The sequence below is a fragment of the Apus apus genome, chromosome 1 (genome assembly GCF_020740795.1).
Source record: "Apus apus isolate bApuApu2 chromosome 1, bApuApu2.pri.cur, whole genome shotgun sequence".
NCBI lineage: Eukaryota > Metazoa > Chordata > Aves > Apodiformes > Apodidae > Apus > Apus apus.
The window spans coordinates 19845494-19862944 of NC_067282.1; the positions used below are offsets into that span (position 1 = coordinate 19845494).

Below are 17451 nucleotides of genomic sequence, written 5' to 3' on the forward strand. Positions count from 1 at the left end.
GCTGCAGCCCGCAAACGGGGCACAGGCTGCGGCATCTCAGCAAGACACTGACTTTATCGGTCTCGTACTTGACTGTCTGCTGATTGTTTGGTTTTAATGCTCAAGGCAACCGTGATTAGCATATTTCCTCTTTTTACTTTTGCCTTTTAAAAGCATTCTCGGTTACTCGGTGTGCAAATATTTGCAGGAGGCAACCAGCGGCTGCCACTGACCCGCTGGTGTCCCTTTCATCTGCACGTGTGCTACATCCTAAGCGTGGGGAAAACGGTCGTGAGAACTTCAGTGATACCTCCAATATGGCTGATCATCCTAACAGCCATCCTGCTTGATATTTGTGTGGTTTAGTAACAGCCGAAGTACAGAGGGCTGAAGTAACAATCTCTGTGCCAAAAGCAAACCCTGCCTCAGATCTGAGAAAAAGGAATTCAGTTACACGCTTCTTCTGCATTTCCTCTGTACTGAAACAGTGCAAGTTGCAGCAGCCCTGAGAATTCCCCTGCTTTGCAGGGCTGCACAAGACCCTCCAACACTCCCAGGGTCTATGAACTGCAGTTGTACAGAGTGTCTGTCAAGAAACTCTCGCTCCCCAGCAGCCTCACTCTGCTGAGAGCACAATGGAAACCACTTTGCACTTACCCAGTGAAAAAATGCCTTTACACTAAAAAGCTTTGGTGAGTTACTTATGGCAACTTTACAGATCATTTATATAAAGGAATCATGAGCCACAGATGAATCAGGCTCACATAAAATGATTTGCAAGAGGCCACACAGTAAGTAGCAGGGAGGACATGAATCAGGGACTAGAAGCATGCTCCATTGTGCTTGATTTTGCCAGTGCAGAAAAACAATTCCAGTGCACAAAATACATCGTTTCGTCCTCTCCAAACCTCAATGAAGAGACAAACAAAAGTAGTTTTCTGTCATGAATTACAGCTGCCTAGAAAACTGACCTGCACGTCTGTCTTCCAGAACTTTATGGAAAACTGAAACTTCCTGTTGCAGACAAAATTATGAAGCATCTTTTTAAGAAAACCTTATAGCTACACTATTGCTCCTTCTTGGCAGGGAACTTTAACGTAACAAAAACTTTGAAGTGAGCCTTGGGTTTGTTACAATGGACTAACCTGATTAGAAATCATGCAAACTCTTGTTGCTCTTTAGCTGTGTTCCCCCACAGGCTGTATTACAGCTCTCTAACCAGTCCCACAGCATTGAATGATGTCATGGGATCTGCAGCTCAGCGAGATGAAAGGGATAAAGCGGAACCCGCTGGCACTGGGGAAAGCTTCCAACACACAATCCACAACACAGCTTGGGAACTCAAAAGCTACAGATCCAGCCACTCAACTCTAAGCAGCTCAGAATCGTGTGCATTCTCCCAGCACAAGCAAGGGGGGGGGGGGGGGGGCGGGAAACACAAACAACTAGTGATCGTTTTTTAACAAAAGAACCAGAGTACTGAAAAGCAGAATTTAAGACTGCAACTACCTGCTGGAAAAGGAGCTTTTTTTCCTCTCCAAAGCACTGCCTTTGATGTACGGCAACTGATCACTGATCAGATTACAGGCATTTGGTCTCAGTGCTCGTCTGCCTTTGATCTGCATGGTTAATTTTATTTTCCCGGATTTGGAGTTTCGTCTGGGCTTGTGCTGACATACTTTTTTTTTTCTTTTTTTTTTTTTTTTTTTAAAGGAGGCAGAAGCATTTAATACAGAAGCTCTGGCGGCGTGAAATTAAGCTGCAGAAAGCCTAGGCACTGGAAAACTTCGTCAGATAACAGGTACTGGATTTAGTAATTTTTTTCTTTTTTTTTGCAGTTTTGTGTTGCAAGATTTTAAGAAACTTTTCAGTTCACATAAAGAGTAATACTACACACCACTGTGTGTACAAAGTTGGAAAGATTATATATAATTTATGCAGCATTTTATTTGCAACTTTTAGGCAGAATTATATTGAGAATTGACAATCTAGGATATACAGACAATTGAAAGCTGAAGCAAATTCTATTTATTTATTTATTTTTGTTTTGTGTGCATATAAGACCTTAATGTGCATTGCTCATTCTGCCTGTAGTTTAGTAAAGTCATATTTGAATACAAGTATTGCAAGACTTAGAGGAGTATTTATTTTCTAAGAAAAGACCAACCATATTTCCTGTGTATTCTTTATTTGCTCTCAGTGCATTTATTGAACTGTGACTTCTTCAGGCAGCACTTTCAATTCTAATATAGTTCTATACTTGAGGCAAAAAACGTCTCCTCTTTCACAGGTTATTATAAATAAATTTATAAATATAGCATCCTTATATACAAAAGGGAAATGGTTTTATTTCAAGATTGAAGAGGTTATAGTTCAACTATGCCATATGAAAATAAATGTTTATAATAAAAGTAACATTTTAACCTGATGATAAACGTTTTCTTTAAGGCATTTTAATAAGGATATTAAAGAAATATTAAGCTTATCTAGAGCAAACACCTGGTTTTGCTGAACATCGTGGAACTTTTGCTCCTGTTTCAGTGAAGCAATTTCCATTCACAGTATTCTGCATTCTGTTCTTCAAATTCATTTTTATGGAAATGTACTGCCTTCAAGAAAATTTAAGACTTCTGCTCCAGAAATTCATTATAAAGAACAATCATTAGAAGATTATTCACTATACATTTGCAGTTTTAAAGGGCCAGATTTTTGAGTGAGTTTGGGCCAAATACATGAGTGTTCTGTGCCTGCAGCTGGAGCCAGTCTATTAAAATAAGACTCAAGCTTCTTCTGTAGCTATTTAAATATAATTTAGATTTTCAGAAGAACTCAGAGCCCATACTTGGGGCTAGACTTGCAAAGAAGTTCAACATTCCAGACACTGAGCTCTTTGAAAATCTAGTCTCAGGGGCGGGTAGTGAGCTCTTCTGAAATACTGACCTTAGATGTATATTCTTAAATCTAAATGTATGTGTATATAAAGCTTAATTACATCTTTTTATTAAGAAGTTGCAACTAAAAGTCAGCATAACCTAGAGCTGTTAAGCATTATTTGAAAACTATCCTTGAAGAGATTTATCAGTCCAGAGGACACTTATATCAGTTCATAGGACACTCAAGATGTTCCTATTACAGTATGCATCATAGTAACAAGCAAATTCAAATTTTAACAGTCTGCTTACATCAGAATAAGATTAAGTTATCAACACTTCCAGATAAATGTAGTCACCTTTCATTAGTCAGTCTGCAAACTTTGTTTCTTCTAATTAAAAGTGTATTTGTATATATAAATTTTAAATTTACTTAATACCAAGAGGTAATAGGCCAGACACAGATTAACTAGGCCTGACTTGGTATCACTTACATTTCTATACCACAAATTAATTCACATTCTGACTTAACAAGTCAATTTCATTATAAGGAAAGTAATTAGCACTGCATGAATAATATGCATATAGCTGTCAAGAAATACTATTGTTTAAGGCACAGACAAAGCAAAATTCAGTGTTTTTCCTTAAAATACAATGATGTATCAAAATAAGTTTCTGTAACCCTGAAATGATGGTTTTATTTATTAATTCTGTGTTTCACTGATGAGCTTTTTGCCTGTCACTAGTTTTCTAATGTACTTTTATTTTCTGAGGAAACTTGTTTCTAAACCATATCTCTGTTTGCTTTAAAGCAGAAAGAGAAGCAGTTAAAACAAAAATACCATAAGGATTCTTTTTCCTCAGAAGCCAAAATAGCTATGTGAGTGTAATACAATTAAACTACCACTGCAAGGATCTGACCCATCACACAAGTGGATAAAGCTCCACACAGAAGTAACACTGGTTCATCAGGTAGATTACACTGATGAGTAGGACTTGCATATATAAATATTTATATATGCACTATTTAGGCCCTAGAAATGAATTTCAGAAGAAAAGATTTTTTTCATTTTGTAAAAAGTCCCTAGGATTTTAGGTAATCTTCCCACATACTTAAAAACAAATGGGCGTTAACCCACTTACACTGAGAAATATCTTTGTATGTGAGACTGAAATGAAAGCAAAGTATGAGAGGGGAGGATTTTCAGCATTTTTGTTATTTTAAATAGCAGCTCTCTGACAGTTTAGTCTTTCATTGATCTGACTTTTAAAGATTAAATAATAATAATTCTTGGCACTTGTGACTTTCCTTTTACAAAGTGCTGTATAAACATTAATTAATCCTCAGGCTTAAGTCTTCAGAAAGAAAAAGTTTACAATGCTTTTTCAAGCAAATCTGACTAGGAAACTCACAACTATATAATTTATTTATTAAAATACCTTGAGCAATTTCTGATTATAAATAGAGCCATGTGTCTTAGATAACATCACAAACATATTTTAAGGTTTGTAATAGTTAAGACTATCAAAAGACATCGCACAGTTATACTGACATCAGTTTCCAACAGCTGTCATAACAAGAGTAGATCTATCTCACAGCTGACTGGGGGAACTGTGTTAGCATTTGAGATATGGAGATAACAACTTCCTATTGCTGTACAATTTCTGCTTCCACATCAGATATACCATGCAACTTAGTCTTATCAAAGGGGTCAGCTGAAACTAGTTTCCAAATATTTCTTTTCTGCTTTCTCTACTCTACTGAGAGTCTCTATACTTGCATCTACACCAGCTGCTCTAACAGTTCATTTCTTCCATTTCCTTAGAAGAAAAGTCACCATTAAAAAAAACAAAACAAAACAAAACATTGCAATTTTCAGCATTTTTCACTGAGGAATGGAGTTAAATCATCCATTTTACATTTAGAGGAAATGTTTTACATGCTACAACAGGGACTTAAACCATGTGAGTTTCACTGATACAGACTACACGATGCTCTTAATTCATTGTAACCCCGTCTGATAAGAAAGTCTTAAGCTTCTTTCTATGGCAATCCTCAGTGTTTAGTCAACACTTTCAGAACCCTGGGATGTTTTAATACACTTGCCTAACTATACTACTTTTAAAAGAGTATCTGAAACACACCTGCTGACACTACTAAGAAAATCTCGCCTGATACACTTCACCAGTGTCTACAGAAAGCAGAGAGCCCAGAGAGCAGCTGTCTGTCCGTGGGATGTAGCACGCTCAGTGCTGTGCAGCAGCTGCCAGTCACAACAGATGCACCACTGCAGCGTGCCATTCCTCACTGAAATTCCAGCCCCTTGCAGAACTCCTTCTGGCAAGGCTCCTAAAGCAAAACTCTTCTTTGCAGGCCCTTTTAAAGATAATTAAAGGAAAACCCCTGTAATTTCTGAGTTAGTTTTTTTTTTTGTTTGGTTTGGTTTTAAACTGAAAACAATCATTGAATCATTCTCTCTTTGCAGACAACTTGCTGCATTTCAATATGTGCTACTTGTTTTAAAGTCCATGTGGCTGGTGAACTGCAAAATTTTATCTCTGTGAGAAGCTCCCAGAAATTCTGTTTATTTGAAAATACTTTACTGCCAAGTATATCCATTAGTTCATTCTCTTAAGAACCTAACTCAGTTCCCAGTGTATCCATGCTATTTTCCAGACTGTAGTGGTACCATTAATCTTTTTGTTAGAAGTAAAACTAATGACCTGAAACCACTGCAGTAGCAGTTCTTTCTCCAAGGTGGGTTTCATCAATGCTGGAGCATCGACTAAACTCCAGCAAAGATGCTAATTTATGTCACAGTAATAGGAGCAGCAAAGGAGACACCTTCTAGTGCCAGTGAACAATTTATCCCCTGTGAGGGGCTGGATTTCTGAACTCCCATTTGGCATTGATGCTGCCGTCGTAGCTGGGTAACATCAGGGTGGTGAGAATTTTGCACTGCATTGTCAGAGGCCTTTGAGTGGGACAGAAACAAGGGAATATGGTTAGTTACAAGGACTCCTCCTTCTACACTCACCTTCTGAATGGCAGCAAAGGGTTTTTCCCAGTCCGCTTAACAACAGCCCGACAGCCCAGGGACACAACCATAAGCACTTCTCGGCCAGGGCTCCTGCTTGCGGGAGATCAGCAGCAGCCCAGCTGCAGACGAAGGGCACGGCTGCCGCCTGCAGGGGCCCACCTAGGTGCGCACGGCTAGCCCCCGCCATCCTCCCGGCGGGATAAAAGGGACCCGAGAGCCTTGCTTGCGGTTCACCCCGCGTTACCGCCACCGGTACAAGACACACCCCACGCCTCAACACCGGGCACGCAACTCCCGATGGGGAGGAGACCCAAGCGGGAGGCGGGCAGCCCCGCACAGCGCGGTCCGGCCCGGCCCGCTCCCGCCGTCCCGGCCCGCTCCCTCCGCGGCTGCCTCCGCGGGCGCGCGCCTCACCGCCCCGCGGCACGTGGGCCGGGGGGCCGCTGATTGGCTGCCTGCGGTCACCTGAGCCCGGCCCGGGAGGGGAGCGGCGCGGCGTTGCCGGGGCGACCGGGCGGGCCGGGGCGAGCGGGGCCGCAGGAGGGAGCGGGGCCGGCGCTGGCGGCGGCGGGCGGACCCGCTGGGGCGGCCGGCGGGCCGCGGCGTGGCAGGTGGGTGCGTGGTCCGCTGCCCTCAGCCTTGGAGCGTGCCCAGCCCTCCCCTGCCTCAGGGGGACGCCCCCTCGCCCCCTTCCGCGGGCAGGAGGGAGGCTCTGAAAGTGCGCGGAGCTCGGGCGGGTAGCGGCGCCGCCCCGCTCTCCGGGGCTTCGTTCGGCTTCCCCTCGCCACCCGCCGGGGCAGCGGCCTGGCTGGGCGCTGACCCGAGAGCGGTGGGCGCCTGCAGCCCTCCCGGCACCGGCCCGCCCTGCAGGGCTCGCGGGGGGTGACGGTGACATGATGGGAATGACCCTCCGCCAAGAGTGCGGGCTGGGGGGGCAGGGAGGAGGGGAGAGCTCGCCAGATCCATCCGGCTCCGGGAGGGCTCCAGCTGCCCCGCGGCGTCCCGCAGCGGGTGCGGGGGCGGCTCCAGCTGATGCGGGGCTTTGCAGCGCTGCGGGCCCCGCGCCGGAGCGCGGCCAACAAAAAGCCCTTGGGAAGTCGGCTTTCTTGTTCACGGGCTCTTCTCGTGGCTACTGCGTAAGTGAGTTGCTGTTTGCTTCAAACAGTTTTGGAGCTCGAGTTGAAAGAACAGGAACCAGTAACTTCTTTCTCTTGGCTGGTAAGAGGTTAAAAACCCCCAATTGCGGTTCTGTTGAAAAGCCTTTGATTGTTTGACTTCCTTTCCTGATGTCTGTCACCATTAATCTGACCTTGGACTCAAAGCGTTTCCTGATATTCATGAAAAAATCTTGATACTTAATACCTGTTTACCACCCTTACTTAGAACTGCTTTAAATTAATGCTTTTAGAAAATTAACAAAGGGGTCTAGTTGGATTTAATATGAGTAAAAGTGGCAAATTGGTTCAATCTCTAGGTAGGTTTGTAATCTCTCTCGAGCACGCTGTCACCATTCCAGGTAAAACAAGTTTTTTACCATATGAACAAAAAAGGATTTGGGTTTTTCTTTTAGAAATAAAAGTTAACTTATTAGTTCAGTAGTAGATGTTTAAATTGTCAATTAAGGAGACAATAAATTACTTTTTCTCAGTTTCTACAATTTGCAGTTCCAATCCTAATAAAAGAGAATGCTGAGAATGAAAAAGCATCTTGCATCTGTGCTTTTTAAGACATTGCATGCTTTCCAAAACCACTAAAGGGTGACTGAGTAAATGTAACACATTGGCATTGCACCATTGCAATAGTTACTGTATTAAACAGCTCAGTGCTGTATAATTTATGATTCTTAAGAATTAGTTTGGAAAAGCTCTATTAGTATACTTCAGGATAAATGAATTGGTAATGTAATATTGGCATTCTCATTTTATTGTGTTACTTATTAATGTATTTAAGTACAAACATGTACAAATGCAGCTCTGTGCTGAGGTTTCATCTAGCAAACTGGTATATCCTAGAACTAAAGATGAGTGAGATGTGTTAAGCAGAAGGAGCAGCATTTTTATAATCACAGTTTTGATATTGAAGCACAAATTGTTCGTTATTACCAACTTCAGTGGGGTTAGGAGTTCTTGAGTGAATCACAGGTTCTGATCCTCTAAAAAGCTTTGTTTAAGTGTAGGAAAAATGTCTCCACCTTGCACCTTTACTACGATATTTCACTCCAATTTCTAAGTAGTGGTAGTTTGAATATGTTGAAGAATATAGATTATAAACTATTTTACGTATTTTTAGCAGCATGGGTTTGGAACATCATTTTTAAGTAGGAAAACCAGGGCTGAATTATGTAGTTCATTTTCAAGTTTTGCCTTTTATACCCTTTTTGAAACTGGGACAGAATACAGTCTATAGATGCTGTGTGTGATAGTGAACACACTGTAGAGATGCTTCTTTGGGGTGTTAAATTATCATCACCATTATTTCTGTAAAGTCAGGTATTTGAGCTAACGTAAATCAAAGCATATGGTATTCAGAAGGACCACAGATATTTCCTGGCTATGTGTAATCCTCCTTCCCTCCCTCAGCCCCAAAACAGGTATGTTTTTTATCATCAGCCATGTTCCAACTTTAATCTACTATCTCTGTCTTCACAAAGCTAGAAATAAAATCATAGCTGCCTAATTTTGTACAATTTCATGTATGGCAGCTTCTGAAAAACACAAATTTATTCAACACAATGTTTAATGTGATGAAAGCTACATAGCTGATAGTATTTTTATTTTTTTTTTCTCACTCCAAGTCCTTCTCAGAGCGGTTGGAGCAAATGTGGTCAGACAAGACCTAATTGACTTCACAAGGGGGAGGAGCACAAGGGTTGTGGGCAGAGTGTAAAGGGAAGGTGTTCTAGAAGTATGAAACAGATTAACACTAGCTCGTTGGTGGAAATTCTTGTCCCTAACTTGTTCCCTTTGTCTTCACCATTGCAGCAGCATAAGTACTTCTCCTTCTTTTGTTTCATGCCCGTGGGATACTGACTTTGCTAAAGCCATCTGCCACTCCTTGTCTTTTTATTGTATGCAGTTGACAGCTGCAGGTGGGAAATGGGGTGGTTAGAACAGAGCTGGGATCCTTATCTGTTGGGTACCAGGATCTCTTTTGGCAAGACAAGATTATTATATTTTCATCCTTTCTTAACCCGAACTTCTCAGAGTACTCTTGGCTAGTGTTATAGAGAGCTTGCAAAGTGGTCATTGTCAAATCAAATTTTGGAAACTTATCAGATCTGGGAAAGTGAAGTGGATTTGAAGTTGGAACCCTTCAGCCCTTTGAAAGTTTCTCTTAGAAGATGAATGATGTTGACTTCAAAATTTTGATGCTCTCATCTATGAGAAACCTGCTAGTAGGCCATAATTTAATCACACTGCCTCAAGTCTTGAGGCAATACGTCTTTCATGGTGAAACTTCATTTTTTTGGAGAGGAGGAAGAAATATTTTTCTGACAACCAAGTTGGTGAAAAGTCTAGAGAGCAAGTCCTATGAGGAGAGCCTAAGGGAACCAGAACTGTAAATAATGATAGGACTAGGACAAGTGACCTGAAGTTGTACCAGAGGAGATTTAGACCAGATATTAGGTGGAATTTCTTACTGAAAGAGTAGTCAGGCACTGGGACAGGCTGCCCCAGGGAAGTGGTTGAGTCATCATCCCTGGAGGTTTTCAAAATTGTATAGACATGGCACTTCAGGACATGCTCTAGTGGGCATGGTGTGTTTTTTTCTGGGTTAACGTTTGGACTTGGTGATCTTAGAGGTCCTTTCCAACCATGGCGATTCTGTGATGAAGTAGAATGATGATTACTACTACTCAGGCAAGCAAGTAAACATAGGAGTAAATTTTGGAGGACTATGGGTTCTATGACCCTGGAAGGCTGGAAGTTCTTACTCTATTGCATGTTCCTAACGTATGGTTTGATATGGCCCTCTTTGCATATACACATAGTAGGCTCCACACAACCTTAAGACTATGCAACCGTATTTCTCAATAGAAGTTCTGCATCTTGAGTTCAGTACATTACCAATGATGTTTGCTTTTCCCTGAGTATTTTGGGCAAGTCTATTACTGTTAACCTAACAATACATTTGGTATTGTTTACTGACTTCAAAAAACTCTTCATAGTTTTAATTTAATAAAATTGAGGATAATTGAATTCAGCATTGTAAATATCAGTATCTAGACAAGAACAAATGTATTGAACTTCTATTTGGACACACATATTTTAGAGGCAAAACTTCTACTTATTTCTTACTGAATACATATGAGATGAATGGCTTGTGTCCAACAGACATCAATGTAATGCCACTTGATATCAAGAGAGAACAGATTTGCCAAATGGCAACCTATTATTAAGTGCTGCAGTGTCTGCTTTTTAAATAGGGCTTTTAACCAAACTGGAGACAGCAACAGGAAGCAAGCATCTGGCACAGTTGTGTCTCCTTCAGGTCTTTCTTTCAATACAATGAGTTATTAATGTGCCATAATCATTTGCATTATTTTTATCAAAATGTTGTCATGAAAAGAAATGTGAGGGCTTTTTGTACTCTTAACAATGTTGGTTTTGTGGTGTTTTTTTTTAAATTGTACGCTAGTTAATTTCTTTCTCATAGGTTGTAGCCAGCGTATAGTCTTTGGTTGGTAGGAATTGGGACAGTAAGCAAAGTGATTGCACAATACAATACCACAGGAATTCATACATATTATTTGAACATATTTTAGTGGTACTAAACCTACTGAAGTGCACTGAAGTTTAAGTTCCAGAGGCCTGCAAGCTTGATTTTGAAGATTTTATTATAAAAGGCAAATTATCTAGAAGGTATCATGTACTGTATCATGGACCTAACGCTATAAGAATGCATTGTAAATGTAATATTGTAAATGTACACATTTGAAGCTTAGCTAAATGTGTGGATGAGTTGGAAAAATCCGTGACAGTTTGATGCTAGGTCTACAATGCTTGATTTATATTGGGTTTTGGAACTCCTGATGTGTTGGATTTAGCAGGAGTGTTGTAAAGGCAGTAGGTTTTCTTTTAAATAGAAAATATTTCACAGGTGCGATAAAGTTTACTAAGTCAACAAAACATGTTTTAGTACAGCATGCATCTCTGTGTGCTTTCTAGGCTCAAAAAGCCTTTGAGGTACATGGTAGAAGATCATCTTAAACTAGATATGGCTACTCCAAAACTGATACAGGAGCTGTCAGCATGACCAGCAACATTTTGAGTACTGCTTGTTGTTCTGTACTACATTCTGTTAAGAACTGGCATTTGGTTTTTAATCCAATTGTGACCCCAGAACATTACAAACATAAAAGTACATTAATAGCTGTGTTTCAATGTCGATGTTAATAAATTGTTTCTATGCTCAGTTTTCTACAATATTAAACCTTGCACATGGGAAAAAGTGTCTAGGATGAATGTGGCTTCATTACATAAAGTTAATATAGTTTTATTGCAATAATATGGCAAGTGCCAAATCTGCTGACCAGTTAATCAGGCTGTTCTGCGTTTCCTGTAGTTTACCATGCTTCAGGTGACCTACTTTGAAAAAATACAGACTGTTTAGATATGCCACAGCTCTATATTTAGAACATTAGGCTTAGTACAGCTTGCCAATATTGTTTTTATTGATAACTCTACATGAAACTTGACTAAAAATATATATATACAATTATTACGATATTTAATTTATTTTTTTATGTGTCACACATCTATTTTCAGATGCGAAAGTAAATCTTAAAACAAGTTTTTAACCTTATAAAGAATACTATTAAAAAAATTAGTGTTATATAGGTAGTCATAATTACATTAGAACAGTGCTATCTTTGCTTTCTTTAACGATAATGTTATTAAGGAATACAATGACTATAAATTCAGAGGACTTTGAATGATTACTTGACATTCAGTTCTAAGCAACTCAGTTACATATACAGCTTTATTTCACTTGTACATTTATGTTTTATCTCCTGTAGCAATTAAGAAAGCTCGTAAAGTATTTTGTATTTTTCACTGAATAGGATTATACAAAATCAAGAAGGCAATGGGGATTTTTCTCCCAAATCCCTTTTGTTTAAGCATGATTCTTCATATTTAATCAGTTTATACAATTTACCTCTTACTTAGCATTTTAGCTTTGTTGTCTTCTCTGAATTAAGTCAGATTTGTTTAACAGGGTTGCTTTTCTGCAATATTGTGTAGAGTTGTTTATTGTATTGCTATTCTTAGTTCTTTTTTCATCTTTTCATAATATTATCACTATTTAATTTTTTGTAGCCCTCCAAACTGTATAGAAATTGAACAGCAGCATGCTTAAGCCATTCTTGATACTTTTTTCAAGGTTACTGAAGTGCAAAGTCTCACAGTTTGTCTTGGGTATAAATCTAGTTTTGGTTAGCAGATCTTCAGTTGCTGTTAAGTCAGAAGTTATAAGTTGTGTGTGTTTTTATCCATCTTGTTGCTTTCCAAACATAGATGAGAAACATTTCTTGAAACCTCTTAGTTCCCTTAAGGGTATTTTTACTGTCTCTGTCCACTGTTTGTTCTTTGTTGTTACTAAAAACTGTTTTGTTATTTTATATACCTTTTTTTTTTTTTTTTTTGGCATTAGCACTGTCTGCTTCTGATGCCAAGCTTATACTTTTACATCAAATTGTTGTATTTGGGTCATCCAGAATTAATTCTGAGATTTCACATTTCAAGTTTCTTGCTTTTTTTTTTTCCCCCCTTCAGACTTAAAAAGCAATCTATGTCCAGTGCTGTATCTGTATGTCCATAGACGGTTACCATCACAAAGAGAAATAACCATAAGAATGTAGCCTTGGCTTTCCTGTAGAGTGCTGCCTAACAGACCTCTTTGCGTGTTCTGTTCTTCCTAGCAGTTTTTAGCTCATTTTACACTTCAAAATCTAATTTATCATAAAAGATACTGATATTGCCACTGGAGTATATTTTCTTCTCATTTATTTGAATTCACTAATTAGGGTATTCATGCAGTAGAAGGTGAAATTGTGTGTTAGTTATAGTTTATGCTCATTCTGGTTGTATATTTTTGGAAGTGTATTATGCTTGTTATGGCTTGATATTGTAAAGCATTTTGTAACTGTTCTTTTGCTATACTACTTTCTTTACGTTTTGGGTTATGTCCTTTTATTTGTCAGTCTCTTCTACTCTTAAATGATAAAAATTAATTATTTTGTTCTTTAAAACACCCTAGGTAAGTATCAATCCTTAAGCTCTGAAGTAGACCAAAAATGTTTTAAGCATTATTTTTCACATCTAATTGAAAGCAATGACACTATATTACTGTATTTCAGGGTGTACAAATTCAAATGGCGTTTTATGTAAGCTGGATTATTTTTTTCATATTATTATTGTTGCTATGTAGTTATTTCCAGGTAATTGACACAACCAAAAAGTCAGAAACCGGAACTTAACACAAAGACTCAAAGGAAAGTAAGCAGAGAAAAAATATTCTGTTGGCCAAGCACAATATTTTTAATGATTGTGGGAGTGCAGTTCATTGATTTAACAATCAGAAAAACCAAAGCCCAAATTACATCTTCCTTTCTATGACAGTTGCCAATAGTTCCCCTTCATTTTTTAAAATAATTTGTTATCAATTCTTTAGAAAGTATTAAGCAAGGCTTTATGGACTGAACTTTCCTCTTTTGTATGTTGATTATGTACTTAGTTGAGCATCTAACAAGCAAGAAAGTTATGTTAGGGATGTTAGCTGTTAGGTTTACAAACACTGATCTCCCTAATCTAGACTGGTAGCAGTCACTTCTTCTTCTGCGAATTAAGGCTGTAGAAACTTGGGTGTCTATTATCTTGTCTTCTGAAAAATAACGTGACTTTTAAAGCCTATGTTTGTTGTTTAGCTTCCAGGAATCCATCTGAAATATTTTAATGGCATTAACAGATACATATTTGACACGCTGAATGACATGACCTACTGTGGACATACAACTTTTGCAATTTAAGCAACACTGTGAAATCTAATGCGTTTTTTCCCCTTTATATTTTTCTAGGTTGAAAGGTTTAATTGAAAGAAATGGATGCTAAAGGATTACAAGGAGAAGATAAACTGAAGATGCTCCTAATTTTACTAGCGTATTTGGTAAGTTAACTTTTTCCTCTCAGGATGAATGTTAAAAAAGTTGTATTGGACACAGGAGTAGTATCTGTTGTTTTACAAATGAATGCTAGCACTGAAAGCACTAAACATATACACAAACAATTACATATGGATTTTGTCAATGTAGAAGTGAGCACAGTCAATTGATTTATATAATTTCTTGACCTTCCTCACATGGAATTAAAGTCTTTCACCTTGTAAGCCCCTTCATGGAAGAAGGACTGGCCTAGGACAGAAAATATAAGTGAATGTAGGGCTGTGAAAGTGATACTGTATTGCTTCAAAGAGATGACAGGAATTCTAGGCAATTTGCAGTGGCCACCTTGTATGTAGTACAGTATTCTTGTATATATAGTTTAGGAGTCTGGAGTATTCAGTTTATCCACAGGACATAGCATAGCACACAATTACATTGCCTACTAAGTCTTCTTCAACTCTGACTTGCAGAGACAAGCTCTAGAACTAAGGGTAATTGATGCTTCGTAGCTATCAAAAATGCTTTGGTCTTTTTGAAAAGACTAGTACACAAAGTAAGAATTTAGTAGCAGTTGCAGAGGGAGCTTTCTAGCATGGCAGCCTGTATGTAGGCATTTAATTTAACTTTCTGTTGAGGGCACTCACAGTGTTTGCTAATGTTCCTGGGTAAAATATGAGTCATTATATTGAGACTTTGCATGGTTGATATTACTGCTTCTGGTATTTCTCATCACCTTAGTTTCTGGTTTGGTCAGATAATGTACTTAAATGCCTTTGAAGGCAGAAGTTGGATTCTCTCTCATTTGGCCCATTAAATAAAAAGTGATAGTGAAATGTATAATAAATAGTATTCATACAGGCCTGGGGTGTTTTTTAAGTTTCCAAAGAGTCTTAGTGACCTTTTAAATCTCTAGGAATATATTTTTGCTTATTTATTCAATTGTAATAGAACCATGAAAAAACATAAAAAATCACAAATAAACAAAACACAGCAATATAATGGAATGTGTTGTAACTTACTGTCATGAAAACTGCAGTTTTAGTAAATGTTCATGTGGATTTTTCATCATGATCAGTAAGGTGAGGAACTTAAACTCATGTTTAAACAATTGTTTTGACATTACACAATTGTAAAGTATCAAGCAGGTCTTCTAAAAATCATAAAATTATTGCAAGTCACTGAGAACCTTTAGAATTCAGGCCAGTTATCTGTATTTGGATATGTCTGATTAATTTTCATTGCCATATTTAAAGTTTTTTATAAAGCAGAAAGTTATTTTTTAAGGTAGAAAAATAAATTTATTTATCACATTTGAAGTTTATATAAATTATGTTAATCACAGATTAATTATATTTTAGTGAGTTTACTTTTTTTTTCTTAGCTAAGTAGGGTAATTTGTGAGACTGGAGATTGCAGAGAGCAAGAATTTAGGGACCACACTGGAAACTGTATCCTCTGCAAACAGTGTGGACCTGGAATGGAACTCTCAAAGGTAAGTAAATCATGCTGTCTTCAATTTACATTGTTCCAAATAAGTGCATTTAGTATGTGGTTAAAAAAATTCCACATAAATACACATATCTATTATTTTAATGATTTTGAAATACGAAGTACCATGTTTTCTCATTATATGAAATGCTCTGTTCAGAAAATGATGGTGCAATTAATAAAGTAAGCAATACCACTAGAGGATCTGACTATGGGCTCTCAAAATATATATTTTTAAAGGTGAGTTAGTACTACAGAGGGGAGAAAAAAAACTGCAGGGAATTGAGACTGAACAACCTCACTGTGTAGAGTTACAAAACGAATTTCACACTAGTGACTGGTACAGACCACTGAAATGGCCAGGGCTTGATTTTTACAGTGCAAACTTTCAGAATCAGTTCTGGATTTTAGGTGGAATTGCCACTATAGACAATGTTTAAATATTTCCTGTACTACAGCTTGTCTTAACTGGAGGACTTATAATAAAAATAAAGGCATAATCACATAAATACAGAATAGGATCAAGTGAGAACTGAGATATTTCCTTAGAACAGCTGGGAGATTGCTTGGTTTTCACTAACTTACTGATTGGACCACTTTGTATTGGGAAGCTAATTTCATGTGAGGCTCAATTTCTTTCTTTTGCAACTTACTAAAAATGCCATAAACCTAATTCATATCTCTATGCTGTGTAAAGTAATAGAGAAGATTGAGGCCAAAAACATATGGTGATATGTAGAAAGCACATAAGAAGTCCTTGTTAATATCATAGAGAATGAATTATTGTTATGGTGAGTTTTATGTAAATGTTTTTTTCTTTTAGAACAACTGCATTTTTTCCCCCCCAAAAAAAAAAAAAATCCCCATAAACAGTTTGGAATCAGTAGGATTTTTAGGAGTGCAGAAAGGAATCAATGGAGATGAATGTCGACTGGGGTTATGGACTGGGATTCAGTAGAACTAGAAAATTAACTTGGCAAAAATTCCAGCAAAATTCCAAGACTGAATGCAAGTCATGAGGGGGATCTTAGCTGTCTTCAGCACAGAGGAAATAGTTGCTGTGTGTGAGCAAGGGTAGAGAACAACAAAGGAAGAGAGAGTTGAAACGATGGGTGGGGTTGTGGTGGGATTCCTTAACTTGATCACCAGGTATGAAAGAGAGAATAGAATGAGTTAGGAGTCATGGGGAGACTGGATGTTTGGGGTTTTGGAGGAGCTTATGTACCATGCTAGTGGTGTGAAGATGGTCAGGCATAAAAGACAGGGTGCAAGCTGGTGTCATGGACAACAAGCAGGCTCATCCATAGGACTCTCTTTAGTGTCCCAACTACAATCCCTACATCTTGCCCAGTGTTAGAGTGTAAAGCTGTGGCCCAGACTTAACTGTGTGGTCTTACCAATATCTCATAGGTGGGATCTTAAAGCAAGAGTGAAGTAGCTGCCCTGCCCAGGCAGTGCCCTTGCATATCGAAGGGCAAACTCTGTTTTGTGTTCTTACTGATAATATAAAAAGGATGATAAAGGTAGAATTTAGAGTGCTAATTAGGAGGAGTGAAATTTAACTTTCAGGGATGCTTTTGTAGGCAAATATGTTATGCAGATCCTACGTGGAATCTGAAATGTTATTTTGAAACTTTTTTAACACAAAACATTAGTGAATCTGGTGTGGATGTATGTTTAAACAGGGGGAAAAAAACCTCTTCGTTTTGTGGCTTTGTATTTCTTACTTTATTCAGCTCTGAAAAAAAACACAAGTGTTGTGGTTTGTGGGTGGTTTGAAGAGATATGCTGAAACTGGGTGACACATTTTTCCCTATCTCTCCATCCCCTGTAGGTAGTGTTCAGTGCATTAATAGAACACTCTGGTTCAGGTTGCTTTCTGTGTTAGGCACTATTGGTTAAGGTTTAATCA

General features: G+C 38.5%; 1 protein-coding gene across 4 annotated transcripts in view; it reads left to right on the top strand.

The window, feature by feature from the left end:
• Window positions 1-1430: 1430 nt before the first annotated feature.
• TNFRSF19 (TNF receptor superfamily member 19) overlaps window positions 1431-17451 on the top strand; it is a 60943-nt gene continuing 44922 nt past the window's right edge. Inside the window, exons 1-3 of one of the 4 annotated variants that reach the window (XM_051641859.1) lie at window positions 1431-1780; window positions 13968-14056; window positions 15433-15543. In XM_051641859.1, the coding sequence (XP_051497819.1) occupies window positions 13991-14056; window positions 15433-15543 (177 nt within the window). In that variant the 5' untranslated portion in view covers window positions 1431-1780; window positions 13968-13990. Of the gene's footprint in view, window positions 1781-6422; window positions 6502-7001; window positions 7027-7078; window positions 7109-13967; window positions 14057-15432; window positions 15544-17451 lie in introns of those variants that run through there. The other 3 variants (XM_051641870.1, XM_051641890.1, XM_051641880.1) reach the window with 3 other exon arrangements.